The following is a 22,259-nucleotide window of genomic DNA, read 5'->3' as shown; positions in this document are numbered from 1 at the left end:
AATCTCAGAGTCCTTTTGAATGTCACCCCCAGATTACCTGAAGCACTACAAAGCCACACCAGTGGTAGCTTTTAGCCTTCACAATAGCCAAAAACACAACGCAGCACACGGCTCGGGTCTGGGCCAGGTCGGTGTGTGTTTTGTCTGCTGTGTTAGCAAGCGTCCTTTTCTTTTCTGGCTTGCTCCCCTCCTCCCGCTTTCCGCTCGTCTTCTCTCGCCCCTCATTTTCGAACATTAAATCTAAGACGAGGGCCTAAAGCTGCCACACCAAGAACCCACGATCATTGAACTGCCATGACAACTTTAGAGCCCCAGCCATGCTGTTTCCCTCCACACTTGAGCAATCAGGACGCCCAGCCAAGCCATAAAAACCCAAACTAATAGCATGAATATTCAGTGACCTAGAATACTAATTATCGTCATGAATATTAATGTGATTGGACTTGTACCCCCTTGCCCCTCCTATGCAGCGCACACTTACACTATGACTTTGCGCGCTGCCGGTCTAAGGACGGGCCGTAATTAGAGCATTTTACAGGGCGCCTGCTCTCCGAGGAGACAGGAACGGAGGTAATAAGGGGAGCTTGATTAACATGGAGCGTGTTTTGGGGGGTGGGGGGAGTCGTGCATCCTCTCTGTAGGGTGGGGGGGGGGGTACGGGGTAGGCCCCAGCGGCGATGTCTCTGCTCCCTCAGATTAATGAGGGCCCGGGACTGCATTAGGAGCAGGAGCTCAGACTTGATCTAATGGGCTCCGTCATTTTTCCTTTGAGTGACAGACGCACACAAAAGTAATTGGCTGTGTAGAATAGGAGCTCATTGGCAGTACTTAAGGATACATTATCCCCGTAGTGAAGCCCACCGAGGCTGTTTATCAAAACCGCACGCGCCGCAGACAGCCCGTCACCGAACCGCTCTCGCACGGGTAATAATAGCGGTGGAGTGATAAAAAATACAACCCTCGAACATCAAAACACATTCATTCCTCGCTCCTTGCAGAAATCGAGTTAATTCTGTGGGAGAGCGTGTGGGGGGGTATCGGAATATTGTGGGGGCACAACACAGGTTCTGGGTCCAGGCCGAGGCAGGGCTTTAAGTGGGATTAAAAAAGTGGAGGGGAAGGGGTCGCTGAAAGGGGTGAGGTTGATGTAATAATGGGCGTGGCTTAAACACTAACTACATTGCTGTGATTTCCATAGTATGCACCCAACCGATACTTTGGTTCCTTTCTGAGCTTTGTTATTGCATCTAGAAATATAACACAGCCCCTGAGATATACCCAAAACCGACCAGGTCTGTTGGCTTTGCAGTGGTCGTTAGCTGTTTAAGATAAGTGAGTAACAACAATGGGTTTGTTGTAAATAATGAATATTGAAAATGTTTCATTTCTGAAATTGTGGGGCTGTGAATTAATCATTACTTAGGCCTGTGTAAGGGGTACTGGTATTCAGAGGGCCAGATTCACAAAGATCAACTTGTACTTTTGTGTAAGTTTCCTCTTTTCCGCTATCCACAAACAAATTATATATTAGTAAGTTTACGAATGTGTAGATCCGACACTAGGTGGAGAACTCTGCACATAAAAAGTTAACTGTCCTATTTTTTTATGTGCAGAGTTCTCCACCCTAAGTGCAGAGCCTCTGCAGTCGTGAGCTTATTATTAAATCGTTTGTGAATAACAAAAAAGAGTAAACTTGCATAAAAGTGCAAGTTTACCTTTATGAATCGAACCCAGAGCGTCTTAATCACTATATGTCTGCCCTATTTCTCTCCACATCTCATCCATCTGCATGTCTTACACCTCATCTCTTTCCTCTTCAGCATCCTCTTTGCATAGGACCCGGATCCCCCAGCATGCTCCCCGCTCCCTCCCCATAACTTTACAACCCACATGAGAATCAACCACAGAGATTTGTGTGGGTGTAAAACGGCCATGTTTAATATTTTGATATTTCATAAACATGACAAGGCATTTCAAAATTCATTATATACAGTTATCAACACAATTTCATTCTTGACTTCGTGATCTTCTTCCGCCAGGTTAAGATTCTAATCCTCCAACACTAAGGGGGCTTCTGGCTCCCCTCATCCATGCCGTGCATCCGCGCGAGGTGGAACCCACCTGCGCCCCATGAGGAGTGGGCCCCCAACCTCTGATCCTTGTCCGCCTTCTCCGGGGGCCCACCCTCCGACCACCAGGCTGACCAGGAACCCAGGAGGCTCGTAACCTGTCGCCCTAGCCTCCCCAGCCGGGTCCCTATTTCACAGCGGAGAGCTTACCGTCTCCCCCCTCAGTGCTGGCCTAGGGAGTACGCAAGGCGGACTCCCGTCTATTCCGTCGGTCAATTTTACTGTTCCAAGGTCTTTCTACCGCCACAAAGGTGATCCGGGCCCACAGGTCCGTCACCTTCCCCACCTGCGCTCTGAATGAAAGACCCTAATCCTCTAACCCAGCTATGTGTACCGATGTCCGATAACTGCACTCCATCGGTGCGATACCATACTTCACCGTAAAAACCATTTGGTGCGGAATGTGACACCAGCGGCCCTTCCCTGGGCACAACTTGGTTACTTCCCCCCTGGGCTGCCTCTCAAAGCCCTGAAACTGTACTCCAACCTTGTGATACCTCACCTCACCGGAGACCCTTCGGGTGGAATGTTACACCAGCGGCCCTTTACTGAGCACAACTTGGGCAATTCCTCCTTGAGCCGCCTCACCGAGACATTCCAGGCTCTCGACTTCTTCCCGGGGCCGCCCGTCTTGACACAGGAACATTGTTCCCCTCAGGCCTACCGGCCATACCACTCGCCGCTGACACGGTCACCTCGTAGCTTGACGCACGAACGAGTGCCCCGTGCCCCCGCTACCTTCGCGGGCACACTACTGAATAGGAGAGAAATAGAAAAGTCAAGTATGGTCATTGGCAAATCATCAGCATTTCTGACACAACCCTTCTGGCCAAATGGGTCTCATACAATCGTTGGACGACCAGCGCCCGACCTATTCCATTGTGCTGTCTGGTACGCCTGCCTCTGCTGTTAGCATTGCCATACCTATCCTGACAGGGAGGGCCGAGTATCCCAACGCGCTCCGTCCCAGTCCCACTAATGTTAACCCAAACGGCTTACTTTGGTACTGCCACATATAGACGACACAACACGTACCACCCCAGGCCTGACCCACTCCCGCTGTGCGCCTGGGCAACTGTTCTATACATTCCTATGGAAACGGACAGCCCGTTTTAATTCCGTGTATTCCTGAGACAAACTAAGTGAGCACGAGTGACTGAGAGAAAGGTGATGTACGATTTCCATGATCTTGGGGGCCAGGGCTGTCCTGTTCCGGGGATGCTAAGACTAGGCGGAGAATCAGGTGACCCAGTGCGCTCGCTGATCCCGGAAGCCTAATGTATACGGAAGGGGGTGCATGGAGGCTGTCTGCCTACAAAACCTAGTCTATGATATCCCCACCTGACGGACGAGTAGTGAATTGAAGTGAATTAATAACGCAGTTTATCTTATGGTTTCCACTCCTGAATTAGCAGTACCGTGAAACCGTATGTACACGATAAGCAAACTGTAAGACACTGAGACCACTATGCAAGGTACACACATGGAGCTATCCCCATTTGTCTCAAGTACTAGAAATAAACCTCTTTACTCTATGGTAGGGGAGCACTCCTGTCCTATTTAGATCGCGCAGAGCGGTAGCAGTGAAAGCCTGACACAGGCACATTGTTCAAGAAGAAGAATTATTCATGTACACAGTCATTGCAGAGTCCCTCGCAGCTACCTGAACTTCAACTCTTGTACGTTCTGCCCCTACTGATCCATTTATTCCCCAATAAATATCCACTGACAACCCGTACAGACTTGCACCCTCACGCCAGTCTGTTCCCATTACATTCCTCTCCGGTCTTATTGTGGATCTGCAAACCATATGCACTTACCATCCAAAACCCAGCCATCAAACAATGGCACTTAATTATATCCAGGTCTGATTACCGAAATTCTCATACATGCAGACACAAAGGCCACAGTAATTCAGTCTAGATCCATTAAAAATTGCTAAAACCACAATTTCGAAGAGATAAAAATTTGTCACTCTTTGCCATGTAACACTTACACCTCCAAGAGCCACTCCTCCGAGAACATCGTTCACGATGCATAGTTTAGGATGATTGTCAATAATGGACATTTTAGCATTCACCCCTGGATGAAAACTTTCGGTTGCCCAACTAAAGAAAAGTAACGCAGTAAATTATGACGCCATACATTGAAGCCCTTTTCTCCTTTATAAGAGAGTGATGCTTACTAGACTGCGTTTTCTTTGTATTTGCCTTTTTTAAATTAAATGTATTTATCTGCATCTATTTGGGGGCTCTGTTGTTCTGGGAATCGGGCTGCTATTTATTTCTATAATATATCTTCATATAGTAAGTAGTGGTACAAGAAATCGGTTGAGAAGGTAATGAACCAGTAACTTACTGGTAGCCCTTGTTACTCTGAGTACCCATTTCTCCCATGAGGTTACTATGGCTCCCCATTTCCTGCCCCAATTACAAACCTTTAGTTCCCCTATTGGCATTACAGGAAGTATGGCAGGGGGTCATGTAGAGGCTGAAAAGGCAGGAGAAACACATAAGTATATTATGGGAAAGGGGGGGGTATTCAGACTAATTCGCCAGTCCCATGAGGATATTACTATTAAATCGATTTAAACTTATATTCGAGTGCCCATGCCACTTGGTATGAATGCCCCAGGCCTCCCCACCGCTTCGGGCACGCCGGGATAATCTCCCCATGGAAAAGGAGCAATGGTGACCAACAGAAGAATGGTAGAAAAGTATGTTGTGTAAACAAAATTATTTTCACATTACTGGTTCAATGCATAGTGAGAAACAGTGAAAAGGTGGCATTTCAAGAATACTGGCATGATATGAGCTACTGTTATTCTATTTCCTTCTCTGTAACTGAACCCAGCACCGCATCAAGGAACACCCGGTCTGCACCGTATGATCCCAGTTTTTCTTCTTGGGGCATCGCCCAAAGCCGGCGCAGCCTCCAACTTTGGTGATACACCAGGACTCTCGCTCAACTTCTCCGGCATATTTTATTGCCGTAAAATTACAACGTTTGCAACAATCGGTTTCTGCCCAACAGATGTTATTGCCTCATCGACGGGCGCTGCTGCTGTTTCCATATTTACCCTGCCCGCGCGCTGCGCCAACTGCTTGGCCTGGCGCCATCTTGCTACCGTGCCACCGCCTAGTGCGTCGGCCCATCCGTTCAGTTCCTCAGTTAACACCTGATACCTCCAAAGGAGGGGAACAACCTTCATTCATCCTGTTCTGCCAGGTATCAACGTGGGCACATGCTCTAGTCCGCAAAAAGTCCTTCAAATGAACTATATTAAGAGGAAGTACAAAGTAACTCCTGCAAAAAGTTACGCTTATAAAAGCCTCGAGTTCACCATAAGACACTACACAGAGGATGGGCGATCGATTTCCTAAGCGGAGGGCCATATTTCTTTTGGCAGCGAACCAAATAGCATTGTAGTTTAATAAAACGTGATAGAGTGCGCGAGCGGAATCCACTTTCACACTTTGTTTATCCGCAGTGCATACGCCATGATGCCAAACTACACGCGCATCTGCATCCTGAGCCATACAGGGCCAAAGCACCAACAGCATCCTCTCAAAATGCACCGCAAAGCCAGGGGGCCAAGGAACCTGGTGCAAAAAAGTGCCTCGCGGCCTTCACAGCATCATTATGCGCTTGTAAATATTGAAACAGGACCACCTCGGAACACACCTCAGGCTGCCTTACGTAGCGAAATTGCCAATGCAATAATTTCTGCTCACGATAAAGGAGGAAATATGATTAAGACGCAGAGCACAGTTATAAAGAAAGACACATGAGAAATGTAACCATCTGGACACCTCGAGGCAATGGGGGACAGTCAATGCCGTGGCTAACAATTAAACATACCGAGAACATTACTTGTACACCGACTGAGCTCCCTAGACACCACTGGGGATTGTTCAATCATCACTACAGTGCTTCATTTGAACACTGCACATTTTCTGTAATGAAGGTCCGGACTTGTCGGCTAACGACCTCTCCTTCTAATTTTAATTTACTTAGGGCTTTGTTTTATTTCCAGAACAGTTCATTGCGTAAGAGTGCCAACAGAACGGAAAGATTCAAATACATCTCTTGCTTTACCCGCTTGTGGTGTCGCCTGGTTTGTTACAAACCCGGGGTCAGCAATTGTCCAGGACCATGCGTGCGCAAGACTTCCGGTCCCGCGCTTATACTGCATGCTGGGTCCTGTAGTCCTGATTTAATAACAGGCTAAACAGTACAGTCAGTTACCGAATGCGACTCAAAATTATCGATCGCATGAGCCACTCACGCCGGAGTCTGGCAAATATAAACACTGTGACTTCACCCCCATGATCTCCTGCTCCCCGTACTAAGGCCCCCGGATATCGGACAACAACGAACCGGCCTCATTTCAGGGTCTGCCCATCTGGCCGGGCGAGGCCATGAGACCGACCTGGTGATGTGATAGAGAGCATTCTCCGCACCCCTCAGCCCGCCCACGTCGACCAAGAGGAGCCTGCAGACCCAGGAGCCCCGCCGGCAGCCGCAGATCACAGGAGCAGACTCACTATTATCGCCCGCCCCGGACACCACTCCTGCAATCCGCGGCCGCACCCAGGCCCCCCGGCCCACCCGACTCCTTACCTGGCGAGATGGACGGCTGCCACCCAACGCGCTTCTCCTCCTCGTCGCCTCCCACCACGCGCTCGGCTGTGCTGAACCTCCGGCCTCCCCCACTCAACTCCGGACGAGGGAAAGTTTAAAACTAGACAAGGGGATGGAGGAGGGACGCTTCTGGGAGGCCGCCACCGATCCGGTGCAACAGAGGAAGGAGAGGCCGGGGGCCCTGCCCCTGGGACCTAAATAGGTCACCAGGCTCCGCCCTCTGTCACACCGGAAGTGCGTCCTCCTGCCCCGGAAGAGTTAAGCGGCCGGTCGCCCATTGGGGCAGAACGGCCGCCCCTATCTAGATAAGGTAGGGGCGGGGGCCGGGTCCTAAGTGCGCGCTCGCCGATGCTCTGCTCGCGCTTGGCATTCTCTCCTGAATTAACTTCCTTGCATCTTCTTCACCTCACCACCCCAAACACACAACACACTCACTCATCTAAACATACTGCATTTCCTGTCACTTTCTCCTCGTTAATATTTCATCAACTGTGTACCTCCATCACACACCTTGTACATAATCTCAATTGGAATAAGTGACCATTGTTCTGTACACTCTGTAAAGTGGCCAAGGATTGGATGACCAGGTATACTGACCTCCTTTTTGATCATCTGGCAGGCACTGTGAGGAACTCACACTGCCTTCAGCCTCAATTCCAGAGCGCTTCGTCGTGGTCCTATGTAAATACATGGAGTTTTTTTTTGTTCAAAGGCTGTACTATGTAAGAGTAATACGCTACACGAAAATAACATTTAAAAAACGCATCATCCTGAAAATAGCTAGCACTCTTGGGAATGAAGTTGTATGACACATGTGAAATAGAAGCCGGAATTTAAACAGTGACATGGGTTTCCTTGACGTTTTTTTCCCATTTGTGGTTCAAAAATCGGTTTTCTGCTTGCAAAGTTATGGGCAGAAATACGGGGCCCCTTTTCAGTGTCCGTTTTATAATTGCTGCTGGGTCTGAGACCTTGAGGGACCCTGCCCACTTGAAGCCCTGGACCTAAGTGGCATTTGTGACACTGGGTTCAAGTAATAAAGTACCCATGCCGCTAGCAGAGCGAGGCGTATCACACCCACGCCATAGGCAGCTTCGGTGTACACACGATGATACATCCAAAAGAAACAAACCCGTTCTCCTGAGCAAGCCTGGCATGCATTTGCGTACAACCATTTAGGGTTAGTGTAATGGCTACCTATCATTTTAGCACCAATTTGGGAGAGTTGCTAAATTGTTAAAGACATTTCTTTCACTGCTTTCACCACGTTAGGAATCCAGCTATTATATTTGTCGTTTAGAGCACCTCAAAAACGGATTAGGTCACTATCTTTCACCTTTCCCTTTATGATTATCACACTTGCTTCTATTTCTGCACTTTTGCATGATCCTCTTTTGCTCAGAACTGGCCTTAAAGGGTGAAAGTAGGTGCACACTAGATCACAGAGAATATTCCAATATAATTTGGTCAGCAGTCGTTGCTTGGTTTTTTGATAGAGCCAAGTCTTGCCTTCCTTAAATGAATTGATTTTTGTGCCTAAGGACTTTTCAAAGCGTTGGTGCTAAGATTTCTAAAAATATATTCTTAATTTTGGTTCTTGAGTCTGCCCTTGGTATGTCAGCCCTGTGCTTGGTGTTCCTACTGAAATGTGCGAGTTCTTATAGCTCCTCTTTGTTCAGCGTCCTTGCTTCAGGCGCACGGTTACACCGGTGTGGGACTTGCAAGCCACATGCTGTGGGTTAGTGCTGCTGGGCCGCGTCTGCGGATCCCAGCTCCCCTCCGCCTTCTCTCCATCACAGAGGTTTCCATTCGAGTGCCATTTAAAGGGTCCCATTTAATCTTTGACCAAAGTCTTGCATTAAGTGTCTCTTTTCTCCCTAAACAATCCTGCCCCTTTTCGGTGCAGCTAATTATATGGTGGTGGGTGGGCGGTGTGCGGCTGCTGATCTTAATAGCCGTTTCTTCTGCAGTAGCAGAAAGGGCTGGCGTGCTGAATGTTCCTTTTAGCACTATACATAGCAAGAAATGGGAGCTTGACCTTTCCTCTCCGTCTGGCTCTTTATACACTTGCTCTTGGAGGAGCAGCGTGTATCTTCTTTTCTAGTTCTTTGACACAAAGGCTGGGACATGTGTCTGCTCAATCAGGCCAGGGGCGAATGCACACTAAAAAGGACGCATTGGTTGGCCTAAGCATCAGTGAGTCCAGCATAGGTGCTTTTTGAGACCCAGCCGGGAAAATTGCTTGAAGAGTGCGTGGGGCCTCAGCTCTGCCTCCCCTTCTGGTGCATCTCACACAGATCAGGGGGATCTATTGCTGAAAAGACACAGATTAACAGGGCAATTTAACTGCCCCCCTGCTAGTAAATTTGAGCAACCAGTTGATGCTGCCACGATAGATCTCCGGGAGGGAGTCCTCCTGTAGTCATAGAGACATCATCCTATGATAATTAGGGACCCCCCTTGACCTTCAGTCTTGGCCTCTTCGCTTCTACTCGAAAACAGATTTTTAAGTTTTTGTGGCAGATTGGCCTGAGGCGCCACAGCAGGGAAGCACTTCTGGGACTTTATCATTGCTCAGTACTTTCAGTGTCCATTTCTCTTGATACTGATATGGAATAGGGGTATACATAGAGATGCAAAGAATATACTTAAATTACGAAAACTGCAAGGGGGACCTGGGAGTCCTAAATTATGAATACTATCAGATGGCAGCACAGCTTCACTGGGCAGCAAAGTCTCTAGCTGACAACATTCTGTGGGAACAGACTGCACATGGCATCAGATGGGGGGAATGGCAGATCCTGAATCTCTTGTTCCCAGATAGGTGTGGGGGATTATAATATCCTCGCGCTTTTATTAGCTGTGCTTCAAACCGGGGGGGAAGCCATGTGTTATTCCCCCAGTATATCGCCCGGAGCTTTAATGGATGAGGTTGGAAACTTACTGTTCAGATGGGAGCAAAATGACCGGCTCACAGTGGAAGACCAGTATAAAATGGAGAAACTGAAAACATTTTCAGACATGATGGAAATACAATATTTAACAGCAGGTTTATTCCTAGCATTTGGCAGCTTTGTTGGTGAAACGCATAAACAATTTGGCCCCACTGTAGTGGTAAATCCGGAGAACAACTACACAGTACACACCATACTGGCTTACAATTAACAGATGGAAGGCAGTCAGGCAAATATATAGTGAACTGCAAAGCAACTTGAAAGGGAATCTTGCCATTTAAGAGACAAATGTTCATGAGCCCTGGGTTGAGTATTCGCCCATATTGACTAAGAAGACTGCCTTGGGACTACCGGCCCAAATTTTCAGAAATGGTGAATTTAAATTGCTCCATTTTCAGTTCAAGCACAGGGCATATGTAACCCCTTTGAGATTTGGACTGATCTTTCTCACCGCTATACTCAGTGCCTCAGATGTGGCGTGCAAGGTGCTGAATTTTATTCTTTGACATGATCCTATCCTGCGAACAGTTATCACAAGAGTCGAGCAGTTGGGTAGATCGGGCATCCTGAACCCACCTAGTTGCCTTTTGTGGCTGGTTACTCGTCCAAGTAGGTCTGGAATAAATTCCAGGACCTGACCCTGGTGCTAGCCAAAAGAGGCGAAGCTACAGCCTGGAAGTCCCCAGGGGTCAATGTGTAGAGAAATGGTGACGTTAGTAACGTACTGGGCCGTTATAGAATTGGAAGCAATGCAGCTAGAAAACTGCAGGCAAATTGACAAATGAGAGTACACCCAGGAGTGGGAGGCAGCCCTGCTGTCATTCAAGGGTATGGCTGATTCTAATTGTTACTTAGGAGAACTGAAAAATGTGGCAATGAATACTGTATCTGCTATATATGGGCTGAAGGCCAATAACATGGATAGAATGGCTGGAGGTATGGAAAGGGAACAAAGGTGCTTCTTCAATCGGTTAAGAACTAAGTAGGGTTTTATTCTGTGAGCTGCAGTTATTGAAACGCTGGTGTTTGACCGTACCTTCTAGTGGTGCCCTAGTTAGTGTATGGGCCTCCCCATAGTTAACTAGAAATTACTAATAGATCAGAAAAGTTCAGGCATGGTTAACAGTAAAACACACAAGATGATGGACGGAATGTTGCACAATGGCAAAACATTCACCCCCAGTCACAGATCTGGGTTTAATCCATCGTTATTTTACTCACCAAGCCACCCCAGTTCAGACATGGCCATATGCAAATCAGTCTTGACCCTGTGCCTCATGGGAACAATCCAGCCCGAACTGCCAAGCCATGTCTTTCCTGGACCGGAATCAAGCATCCTAGAACCGGTTTCTGGCTATCAGCCGTCTTCAGCCAGGATAGCTTGACTCCAGTGACTTAGTGAGCAAGGGACCCACGTCTGGGCATACCCTTCCCACATAGGGTGCACAGCAAAACACACAAGATGATGGATGGAATGTTGCACAATGGCAAAACATTCACCCCCAGTCACAGATCTGGGTTTAATCCATCGTTATTTTGCTCACCAAGCCACCCCAGTTCAGACATGGCCATATGCAAATCAGTCTTGACCCTGTGCCTCATGGGAACAGTCCAGCCCGAACTGCCAAGCCATGTCTTTCCTGGACCGGAATCAAGCATCTTAGAACTGGTTAACAGTAGCACAGTTTTTTGTTTATTTGAGTGGTACTTGATAAATTAGCTTAAATAATGTTTAAGAATGTACATAGAGTTTGTAATCTAATATCAGTCAAATTCATAATGTTTTGCAAGACTAACAACAGCGTTGTATTGATGGTGTTTTCTATGTTAAAACCAGTAAGGATGTTTTTAAAATACCAGCTCGCAGCTCTAAAGAGGAAAAGAAATGCTGGTTTCTTCCCTTCATTAGAGTGGATTAACAGACGGTAGGGATCACTTGGCATGTCCCAAAACACATTATATGGAACTACAGTCTTCCGTGTATCCAAGTTCCACAGTATTCAATCAATAGTAATAGTGACTTTAATATATGTTTGCCTTGTTATGCTAGAAAATAATTCTGTATTGGGGGCAGAATTTGATACTTACTAAACCTACTTGCACTTATACAGCTTTCAGGCCTGATTTAGTGTTAGGTGGACAGGTTACCCCATTATAAATGTGACAACTATCCCATCTCCTATTTCAAGTGCATTATATTCTGTGGCAGAGTTTCTTACCCTTTAGACTTCTGAGGACCCTACTGACTCACTTTTTAAGCAGAGGTCCGTGACCTAAGCAATTTTTAGATTTGAACCTTAAAACAATTTACAAAAAGAAGTATATAGCAAACAGATGCCTAAATATGAAATATTTTATTTAATTCACAAACAATTATATAATAATATACATTGTAATGTAAGGGTTGGAACTTTTCAAAATGTGCTTTCATTTCTAAAAGACGAAGTAATGTGCTAGAGCAGTGTTTCCCAAATTGGATTGTGACTCACTAGTGGGTAGTGATACGATTTTTGGAAGGTGGCAAAAATCCAAGTAATAAAAAAAATGCTTTAAATTCTGTATTTATCTTGTCACATTTGCTGCACTTTAAAGAAAGAGGTCAAATTTTAATCTATGTCTTCTGACAAATTGGTGCTTGCTTTTTTAACATGGGGATTGATGTTCGCAAATTCTTCTCACTCTGCAGTCTGAGAAATACATTTAAAGTGAATTATGTGACGATCTTGCTAGGGTACAGAGAGGGTGAAAATGAAGGCAGTAGGATGTCATTTTTTGTAACACCCACCAAAATGTAAACACCCGTAAATGAACTGTATATATTCAGAAGTTGGAAAAGCAAAAATGAAGCACATTTTTTGTCATTTTTGAAGTATGATGGAAACCAATGTTAATAGGATCAAAACAATTATATAATAATGTACATTGTAATGTAAGGGTTGGAACTTTTCAAAATGTGCTTTCATTTCTAAAAGACGAAGTAATATGCTAGAGCAGTGTTTCCCAAATTGGATTGTGACTCACTAGTGGGTAGTGATACGATTTTTGGAAGGTGGCAAAAATCCAAGTAATAAAAAAAAATGCTTTAAATTCTGTATTTATCTTGTCACATTTGCTGCACTTTAAAGAAAGAGGTCAAATGTTAATCTATGTCTTCTGACAAATTGGTGCTTGCTTTTTAGGTCGAGCTGGAGTTGCATCCGATAGGATGCTCCTTTTCGACAACTTTAGTCAGCCGTCTCGGGGGAATTAGGGACAGGAGGGTGTTACGCGCCTCTGTTGCCAATTTGGCTGGATTTGGGTGCGTGAACGCGCACGCTTTTGTGTTGGTGAACAGGCACGCACGCAGGCCCACACACGCGCGCACATGCACGCAGGCACACACACACATACACACGCAGGCACACAGACACACACATACAGGCAAACTCACTCACCCGCCCGCCCCCCCTCACCATGCTCGCACCACTGTGGCCAGCGTGTCCAGGTCTTCCAGCCGGTACTGCGGCGGCTCCTCTGGAAGCGGCGGAGGCGGCTCCTGCAGAGAGGTAGGTGGGCACCAGGCTGCCTCCTCTCCTTGCTGTTTGCCAGTGCTGCTCGCCGGGCCGCCCGGCGCTCTAGCCGCCCCAGCCTCCATCGGCGGGGATCCCCCCTCACAGCCGCTGTCCTGGCCACGGAGTCCCCCGTCGGACGCCGCCCCGCAGGCCGGAACACAGCACTAGGAGCCCGGGGCTTCCGCGCCACATTACCTCGGCTCACAGGGAAGGCATGTGGATCTCGCCGGGGGACAGAAGCTCCAAACTGAGACAGCGCACCTACAGCCGGCAGCGGCGCCCAGCTACACACAGAGCGGCGCGGAACACACAGCCCCGCCCACTCAACAACTAGTAGCCAATACCAAACGCCCTAGGTCTCAGTACAGGCTCTATTGGCTGCGGCACGTTCCCACTCCTCCCAGCCCGGATACCACACTCGCGTTTTTTTTTATTTTCATTCGCGGCCGCCAATGCTTGTTTATTTAAAGTCTGCGAAGGCCTTGATTTACTCTGTTAGCTGTGTAATGAGTTTAGGGGAATGGACAAATATGGTTGGACAGTGGGCAGCGCTTCTATTTACCTACTCCTCTAAAATAAGCCTTGCAGAGTCGCACATGCACGCTGGCTCTAGGCTGGACCTAAAAACATTTCCAATGCAACAGGTCTCGCATTTGCGAGAGTTTAAGCTATTGGCATTGTTAAATGACAATGCTTGTTATTTATCTGTTTTAAAAACACCTAAATAAAAGGAATTTTCATTTACAATACCATTAGCTCAAACTCTCGTAAATGCGAGACCTATTGCATTGCAAATGCTTGTTTAACATGGGGATTGATGTTCACAAATTCTTCTCACTCTGCAGTCTGAGAAATACATTTAAAGTGAATTATGTGACGATCTTGCTAGGGTACAGAGAGGGTGAAAATTAAGGCAGTAGGATGTCATTTTTTTGTAACACCCACCAAAATGTAAACACCCGTAAATGAACTGTATATATTCAGCAGTTGGAAAAGCAAAAATGAAGCACATTTTTTGTCATTTTTGAAGTATGATGGAAACCAATGTTAATAGGATCAAAACAAATCAAGACATTTTTAGTTGTTGATATATAAATATTCACTGAACCCTGATTTCCAGACATTATCATTTGTGTGCAATATAGCATTATCAATAAAACTGCAGGTCTGTGCAAAGTTAAGAGCCATTTCAATGGAAAATATGCAGTCTGTTAATGGCATGATGCTTTAGATACCTTAACAAATCACCCTTCTCATGTCCATTAAAACTGGGTGGATCGTGAAAGCTTGTCTAACTAAATATTGGATTCTGGTTCTAAAAAGTTTGGGAAGCACTGTGCTAAAGGAGAGCATTTCGCTTTGTTTTTTTTGCTCCTAAAGCATGCTTTTTGTCTGTGTATACCAGTACTTCAATTGAGGCCGCCAATGATCCATACTGGTTTCTGTTTTTTGTACCTTCCATTGAAGCACGCTAACAATATCAACTTCATTTTTAATTTCAAAATCAATCAAATGTTAATACATACATTTTTTTACATGTTGCTTATTTATATATAGGTATGTACTTTATTAATCTGCATGTTTTAATTATTGTTCTAAATGGTTGTGGGCACAAGGGGGTCCTCAGCCCACAGTTTAAGACCTGCTGTCATGTGGCACTTGCAATACCACGGATGGGATATCTGTCACACATGTGATGGGATAACCCATCATCAAAACTCTGAATTAGTCCCTTAATTTCTAAACTGCATCTGACCCACTGCACACCCACAAACATTCTATACATCTAAACACCCAACTCTCATAAATCATCATAAAGAGTATTTTCACACCTCGAAGTTCTTTAGGCAACTATCTCATTGACGCAATAATACGCAGTCTTTTGTTAATTTCTTTGCACAGTACCCTTCTGTTCTCTGAGAATTACGAATCGTGTTGGAGTGCTCTGTGTTTTTTTTACTGGACTCTTTTAGGAAGCAAACAAATGGTTGCACAGTGTGGATGTGGGGTTCAAAGCTCTGGCATGGAATTAGCATGTTTAGTACTTTCAGTCAGATCAGCTTCAGCCTGATCAGGTAAGTAATAGTTCATTCTTAGGTTCACCTTTTAAAGTCAGTCAGCCTTGGTCTATTCTGTATATCATTTTGTTGGTTTAACCCCTTGCGTGCTCGTGACGTCCGGGAGCAGTCCAGCGTCACGGTGGGCGTGTGCGGAGGACTGCCCCCGGCCGTCCGAATCACGCCCACTTACTTAGATCCCCACAGCGCGAAAATTCGTGCCGCACACAAAGTGTTAAAAATGGTGCTGACTCTCTAAAAACTGGATGCCGTCTGTCATCAGTGTTTATCTTCAGTTTACCTTTATCTAATAGGGAAAGGTGCTCGCATGCTATAGCCATGATGTGTAATGGTGGACCTGGCTTGGGCTATTTAGGTGTTTGTGAGTATACCAAGAGTATTCGGTTTTACATTATGGGCTCCAGTAGCGGCAAGTGACATTTGAAAGTGGTGGAACGTAAATATTGTGTGGGAGTGCACTGTGGCGAGCGAGCCTGAACAATCTAAGGAGGGGTTTCGAGAAGTTTTAAAAAAGAGTGGGCAAACTGGGACATCTTAAGGATTTTGGGCGCCCTGGGTCAAACATATTTAGGGGGCCCCGGCCCCTGTTAGGAACTGCTTTGAATATATGGTCCAGTTTCAGCTGTTTCCTGCCCTCTTTCACCAGGTTTCTCACAGTGAACAGCCATTCCTCCAAAATTCTAAATGTGTTTACATCTATAATATTCATGGATAGTGATGACCTGTGGTTTTAATATTGCAACACAACAGCAGCTCACTAATATTAATGCAAGTAATCTCTGTGACGCCCTCCCATTTCTCATGTGCTCTGATCTTAATACCTGCCTTTGAGCCCAAAAGAGTGGCCGTTTCTTAAAAAAGCTGCCCTCTCCGGGGTTACAGATACCACAGTCAATAATGCCTGGTAAAAATATCATGGCAATGGAAAGGAACCCTCTCACTAGGCATGACCCACACAAGATCAGAATACAGCAAGCCGCATGTTTGCTTGAACAGTCTGAACCAGGAGGCTGTGGGCGAGGTCGATGCCCACATCACTGCAAACTCAGTTACACAGTGTTGTGGATGCACACGTCCCAACTTAATGAAAGCGTGAGCTACAATCAGAATCTAGCGCCTCACGGGATGAAAGATACCTGCAGCTTTACTCCACACCACCTCTTGGCAGGAAGACCCCGCAGCAGTGTGCACCCAGCAGCCTGGGACAAACCATCACACATCTGTCTCCATGCGCGAATACCTTGTTCAAGACATCTACTGCGTTGCCCATAGAAAGCTCACATTACACAACTAATGCAGGCCACAGAGATGCGAGGCAAGCTGTCAGAGAAAACCAGGAGACAACTAAATATGGATGGACAGGGGCAGCACAAACAAGGATGCAGGTAGCCTGGGGTAGTGCCTTACAACCCCTGACCCAAACAGAAGTAATCCTAGCAGGAAGACCACAGTCTAAATACACCTGACAGGGAAACGCACAACAAAATAATGCACATGAATTCAAGTGGCAACACCATATCACACACCAACACCACAGAGGACACCACCAATGAGAAAAAAATGAGCTAAAACTGAGAGCGCCCAAGAAGGTGCCATAAGACTGAGTTAGCAAGATGTCAGATTTCACCAAAGTTGAAATGTCCGTCCCTCATCGTGTGTATGGCCTCACTTGAGGCTGCCCTACCGTTAAATCAAAGCCCAAAGCGCCCTGGAGAAGTTCACCCCAGAGGCTGTTCTGTTCCCAAGAGCACAGTGTAACGTTAAATCGAGGCATTGTTCTCAGTCTGTGGGCTCAACAATGTCAATAAAGTTCATGTATATGGCTTGCTAGAATAGTATAGACACCTCTGATGCGCTCACAGCACCCACTGTCTTCATCATGAACTGTGCACTTGCTTTGGGTGATGCTGCTTCGTTGCAGAAGGTCAGATGTTTCCAGTCACGGCCGGCAGGCCGGGTGGGTGAGGGCATCATTTGGAGGGGGTCGCACATGGGAGGGAAGAGGGGGGGGGCGCGAGGGGTTAAATTAAAATAAAACTTACTTTCTGCCGGGTCCCTCACTTTCCTGCTGCCGCAGCTCTCCTCAGGAAGCAGCCACCCACAGGTAGCCTCCCCCCCCCCCCCCCCCTCCGCCAATCACAATGCTGCAATGGCAGCGTTGTGATTCGTGCCGACAGCGCCCAGCCGTGCGCCTATTGAAAGGCCATTTTCTCTATGTAGGCTGCATGCCTACATAGAGAAAAGGGAGTGTGCGCATGACTGCTTTGGTCGGCCCTAGAGGGCCGACCAAACAGTCGGGGCCCACAACAGTGGGCTAGCCACGCCTTCCCTGCTTTCCAGCAGACCCACCCGCCCACAACCAGGCACTTTTGCTTTCTCGCAGTGCAAGAAGCAGAAACATAAAATAGTAGCTTTACCATTTTATGTTTCTGCTTCTCGCAGGGTCTGCTTCTCGCCCTGCGAGAAAGCAGTGCGGCAACGCCACTCCGCCCTAACAGAGGAGCCGCCCCTGGTGGGCATGCTATCTGGTAAAATGACAATTTGTGCCTTGTAGATTTTAAACGTGGTACCACTGCTGTGGAGAAGGGTTCTCCATTAACATACACATACTGTCTGCTCTCTACATTCTGTAAAGTTTAATCAGATACAGTTAGGCGCCCATGAAGAGCCTGGCTCTTCAACGTAACCTAATGATCCTGTATGTATCATGACTTTTTTTTTTTTAAAGGAGACTTTGACATTTTGCTGGAGAGAAGAAGTTGAGGTTCATGAGTAATAACTCCAAACCATTCTTTTGTTTCCTGAGTCACTTGGAGATCTACAGCACCATTAAGGCAACACCAGGCAATTGATTGAGAGAACAACAAATACGGGGGAGCCAGATTGCCTCACATTTAAGGCACAGGCAACAGCAAAACATTTCTTTGATTATGGTGCCAAAATATCCTTGCACTGGCCTGTGCCTGGGCTGGCAAAGGTGGAGTTTGCAAACAGAAAACAAACCTAGATTTAGAAGTTGGTAAAACAGAGCTATAGATAGCCAAAGGTGTGAAAGTGGGACATAAAATATTGGATTTTGCTTCCCGGACGACTTCCTCATTTTTGGGTTTGCTTGTGTTACTCTGCCCAAGTAGTGGGTGTTTCTTGATTGGTGGGTTTATACCTTTTACCCTGTGCCTCCCAAGTTCGTGCTATATAAAACTTTATAAATAAATAAATAAATAGTTCCTGCCCGAATTGTTCTGTTTTATAAGATTCGACCTGTGTTAATTCGTGATGCTGATATTCTTCCTGGGTGCTCTGCCTAGAGGAGGGTGCACCTACCTACCTCCAAAATAATGTTCTTGTCTGTGAGATTTGCAGAGGAACTAATCAGGAACCAGCATATGGACTGATCCGCAGAAGTTGTTGGGTTCACAGGATGTTGGAAACCACCCCCGCAGTTAAAGTACTCGTGCTAAAAAAAAAAAACGTTCTCTTGACTTGGAGGAAAAGCTAGTGTGCTGGAGATTAGAGAACGATTCCACTGAATACAGAAATAGAATGGAGCCATGGGTGATCCTTGTGCTGTTGCTTTTGAGTCGTAGATAATTTTGATGGAAAAGAAATATGTTACTCATGTCTTTTGAGGTAGATGGTCTCAAGACCTTTAGGTACACTTTGCAGGGAATCTAAAGAAGTGACTAGGTCATACCATATGGCAACGCGTGCTGATAATTCAGAACTCAAGATTTGGGGGCCAAATATAAATAGCACTTTGAATGTCCTCAAATGCCTATTGTTCAGAGAAGAAATCACACAGGAACCTATTTCTTAGCAGACATTTCACTCCAATAAAAAACACTCCCCAAGCAATGAAAAAGTATGTAAGCTCTGGACTGTTTGGTGTGACAGAGACAAGCAACCCTCCCAGGTTACATTGAATCAGAGCAGCATGAATCTAAGCAGACCAGACATTCATTTATTGTCCCCAGAGTCGTCGCCTGACAAATGTCACAGAAAAATGGTGCTTTCTCCTGTTGCCCATATTACCTTTAGCGTGAACTGGAGCCAGGTGATTGGTTTCAGTCTCCTAACGTACGTAGCCTTGCTATGTCTCCAGTGTCTGGGAAGCCCTGGTTAGTGTTTCTGACATACTTTAATCAATCATTTCAGAGTATAGTTGAGGAAACGCTATTGTGTGTAATCTACATTTGAACTTCAGTATTTAATGTTTCATCTTTCCATTACAGTTTTGCTGAAACATCTGTTCTAGATTAGAGAAGCCCCGGTTATGTTTTCACAGCTTTTAGATTTATCAAAAACTGAAATTTACTTTAAAATTATCAATGGACGTGTTTTTTTTTTCGTAACTGTCTTGAACTTTATGCTTTCCTTAACTGTGACACCCACAAACTTTCCAGAAGAGGTAGCCTGTCTCTTTTCGCTACCAAGACAAAAGTAAGGGTTCTTCTTGTAGCATTCCTTTGCATGGAATTGCAGAGCAGGATTTGGCATCCTGGCTAGGGACTTGATGACGAAAAGAAGATGTGCAGTTCCTGACAGAGGAGGGAAGGGAAGGGAGAAAATGGGTATACAGGTCCTTAGCGTGGGGAGCATAGCTAGTAGGTGTATTTTTAGGTCCTCGGAAATGCCATGATCCTAGAGACACTAGAGGGCATGAAACATGTTGACCGACATCCTTACTTGAAAGCTTGATGAGATTAATAGACTCTCCTCTTGCAAGTATTGCACATTTGTTAACCATGACATGGAACTCGCTAATTAAAGTTGGTTCAGCCGGTTCCCTTAGTCATTTTTAATTCACAGCACACTCTACTCACCTTTGAATATACATCCCACACCCCACACCCCCTCTTCATCTTCTGCAAGATCGCAGGTAAAAAGAATCCCGGCAAAGAGCCCCCCTGCGGGGCCCGTTGGGCATTGCAGCGCCCGCCCAATGAGGAGCTGCCCTGTGATGAAGCATGACATCCCTCGGGTGTGTGAGGGCCCTTGCTCCTTATAGGAACACTCCAGACAACGACCGGTGTACCCATTTTTTCTCTTCCCTTGCCTCCTCTGTCAGGAACAGCACATCCTCTTTTTGTGTTTACAGTATAATCCTTTGGACCCATGTGCTGGACCTTTTATTGCCCCGGTCCCTCCTTGTTGATTTGGAACTTGATGACCCAGATATATGCACCCAAACATTGGAGGCTGAGTTAAAAAAGCCTCACAAACCTTAAGAGGCCACCTGAAAACTGACCTACTTGTTACTCTTCCCATTAATTCGTACCATTGAATGTTTCAATATTTTCTGTCTCCCTCTTTTAGGGAATGTCAGCACAAGTGCGTCTGCTATGCAGATGGCTAGTGGAATCAGTTTGGTGTCCTTCAACAGTCGGCCAGACGGTATGCATCAGCGATCTTATTCCGTGTCCAGTGCAGACCAATGGAGTGAAGCAACAGTCATTGCCAACTCCGGCATCAGCAGTGGTAAGATATTTGGATGAATGAGGGTTTTCTGACTCTACCCTAGGAAGACATGATGCTTCAGCTGAAATTTACCACATGTCAATGCAGCAACTTTGCTAAGAAAATGTTTTAATTGAATGCCTGAAAAGCACAGCTTAGCTCTTCTACACAAGAATAAGCTCAAGAAGTTACCATGTCGGTTACTTAATTTTTGTAGTTCTTTAACTGCTGTGTGTTATGAGTATCTTTTTATGTGGTAAATAGTGGTAATTGACCTCAGATGACTCTCTACAGGCCCTTTGTTTCATATTACACCAGTTCTTTTCATAGCAAGAAGTACAGCCACTTCTCCAGACTTTACTATATTTTCGTGGATAAAGCGTTAGCCGGGAAAATAAAAGAAGTCAACCTGTTTCTTGGGCATACCCAGATCATGCGGCAGTCAGCTTGCTGCTTATGTGTTTAAAAAGGGCGATCCTCCTGGATCCGGAGGTAGTCGCAACTTTGAAAAAAGCTAGTGCAGATTTCTTCTTAGATAATGCTGAATTGGCCCCGTTGGATATAATCTGCGATACTTTTAAAGCTTACATTAGCCTCTTCCATGCGTTGGACAGCCCCCGGCCGTCTGACGTCATGGTGGGCGTGTGCGAAGGAAGGCCGGGGGCCGTCCGAATCATGCATGTGTGGAATTCTCCAGCACCTCAGGGGAATTCCGGCCGCAGCAAAGCGGTTAGAATGGTGTTGAAAAGTCTGGCATATGGTAACCATAGGGTTGAGAGAGTTGAACTCAGTAGATTGCTGGAAATAGTGGGGGCACTGGAAGCTGAGATACAGCAGCAAAATGCAAGCTTCAATAGCTACAGGGAGAGACTATCAAGCCAGCTGGAGGAAGCTTGGTTAATTATAAGATCAAATTGGAAGCAAAGTGCAGAGAGCATTGGCAAACCGGGTATATGAAACAATTTGAATACGGGGAGAAAGCGGGGGCGCTGCTAGCATGGAAGGCTGGAGTTCAGAGGTCTAGGAACTTCATTAGGGAATTGGTTTTCACTTTGCAAGGAGATTATACGAACAATGTTGAGGAAATGCAGTGCCTCTCTGTAGCCCTGTTTGCTGAGCTGTACACGGAAGAGATCTATTCTGACCCAGAGAGGCTTAGAGCTTGGCTGGAAAGTGTAGGGTTTCGGGGCTCACAAGCGAAGGTACAGAATGCTTGGATGCCCCAAAAACCAAGGGATAAATTAGGCGGAACTCCTACGAACAAAAAAAGGTAAAATCTGCCAGTCCCGATGCAATACCTTCCGAGCTCCATTAGATCCTAATCTAAGAAATCATTTCGGAATGGGAACTATTATTTAATTAAATTTACTTGTGGGGGGACGGATCGCAAATTCATGAAGAGAGGCCACAATTGTCTTTGTTTTAAAACCAGCCAAGGACCCCCGG

At 46.1% G+C, this 22,259-nt stretch overlaps 1 protein-coding gene across 4 annotated transcripts in view; it reads left to right on the top strand.

Annotated features, from left to right (window-relative positions):
* The window catches only part of AGAP1 (ArfGAP with GTPase domain, ankyrin repeat and PH domain 1), a 1,166,515-nt gene that overhangs the window by 856,024 nt on the left and 288,232 nt on the right, over window positions 1-22,259 (top strand). For all 4 annotated transcript variants that reach the window (XM_078681380.1, XM_078681378.1, XM_078681379.1 and 1 more), the window contains exon 12: window positions 20,673-20,834. In XM_078681380.1, coding sequence (XP_078537506.1) covers window positions 20,673-20,834 — 162 coding nt within the window. The remainder of the gene's footprint in view (window positions 1-20,672; window positions 20,835-22,259) is intronic.

The sequence above is a fragment of the Lissotriton helveticus genome, chromosome 3_1, assembly GCF_964261635.1.
Source record: "Lissotriton helveticus chromosome 3_1, aLisHel1.1, whole genome shotgun sequence".
Taxonomy (NCBI): Eukaryota; Metazoa; Chordata; class Amphibia; order Caudata; family Salamandridae; genus Lissotriton; species Lissotriton helveticus.
This window is presented reverse-complemented; position numbering and strand designations above follow the sequence as displayed.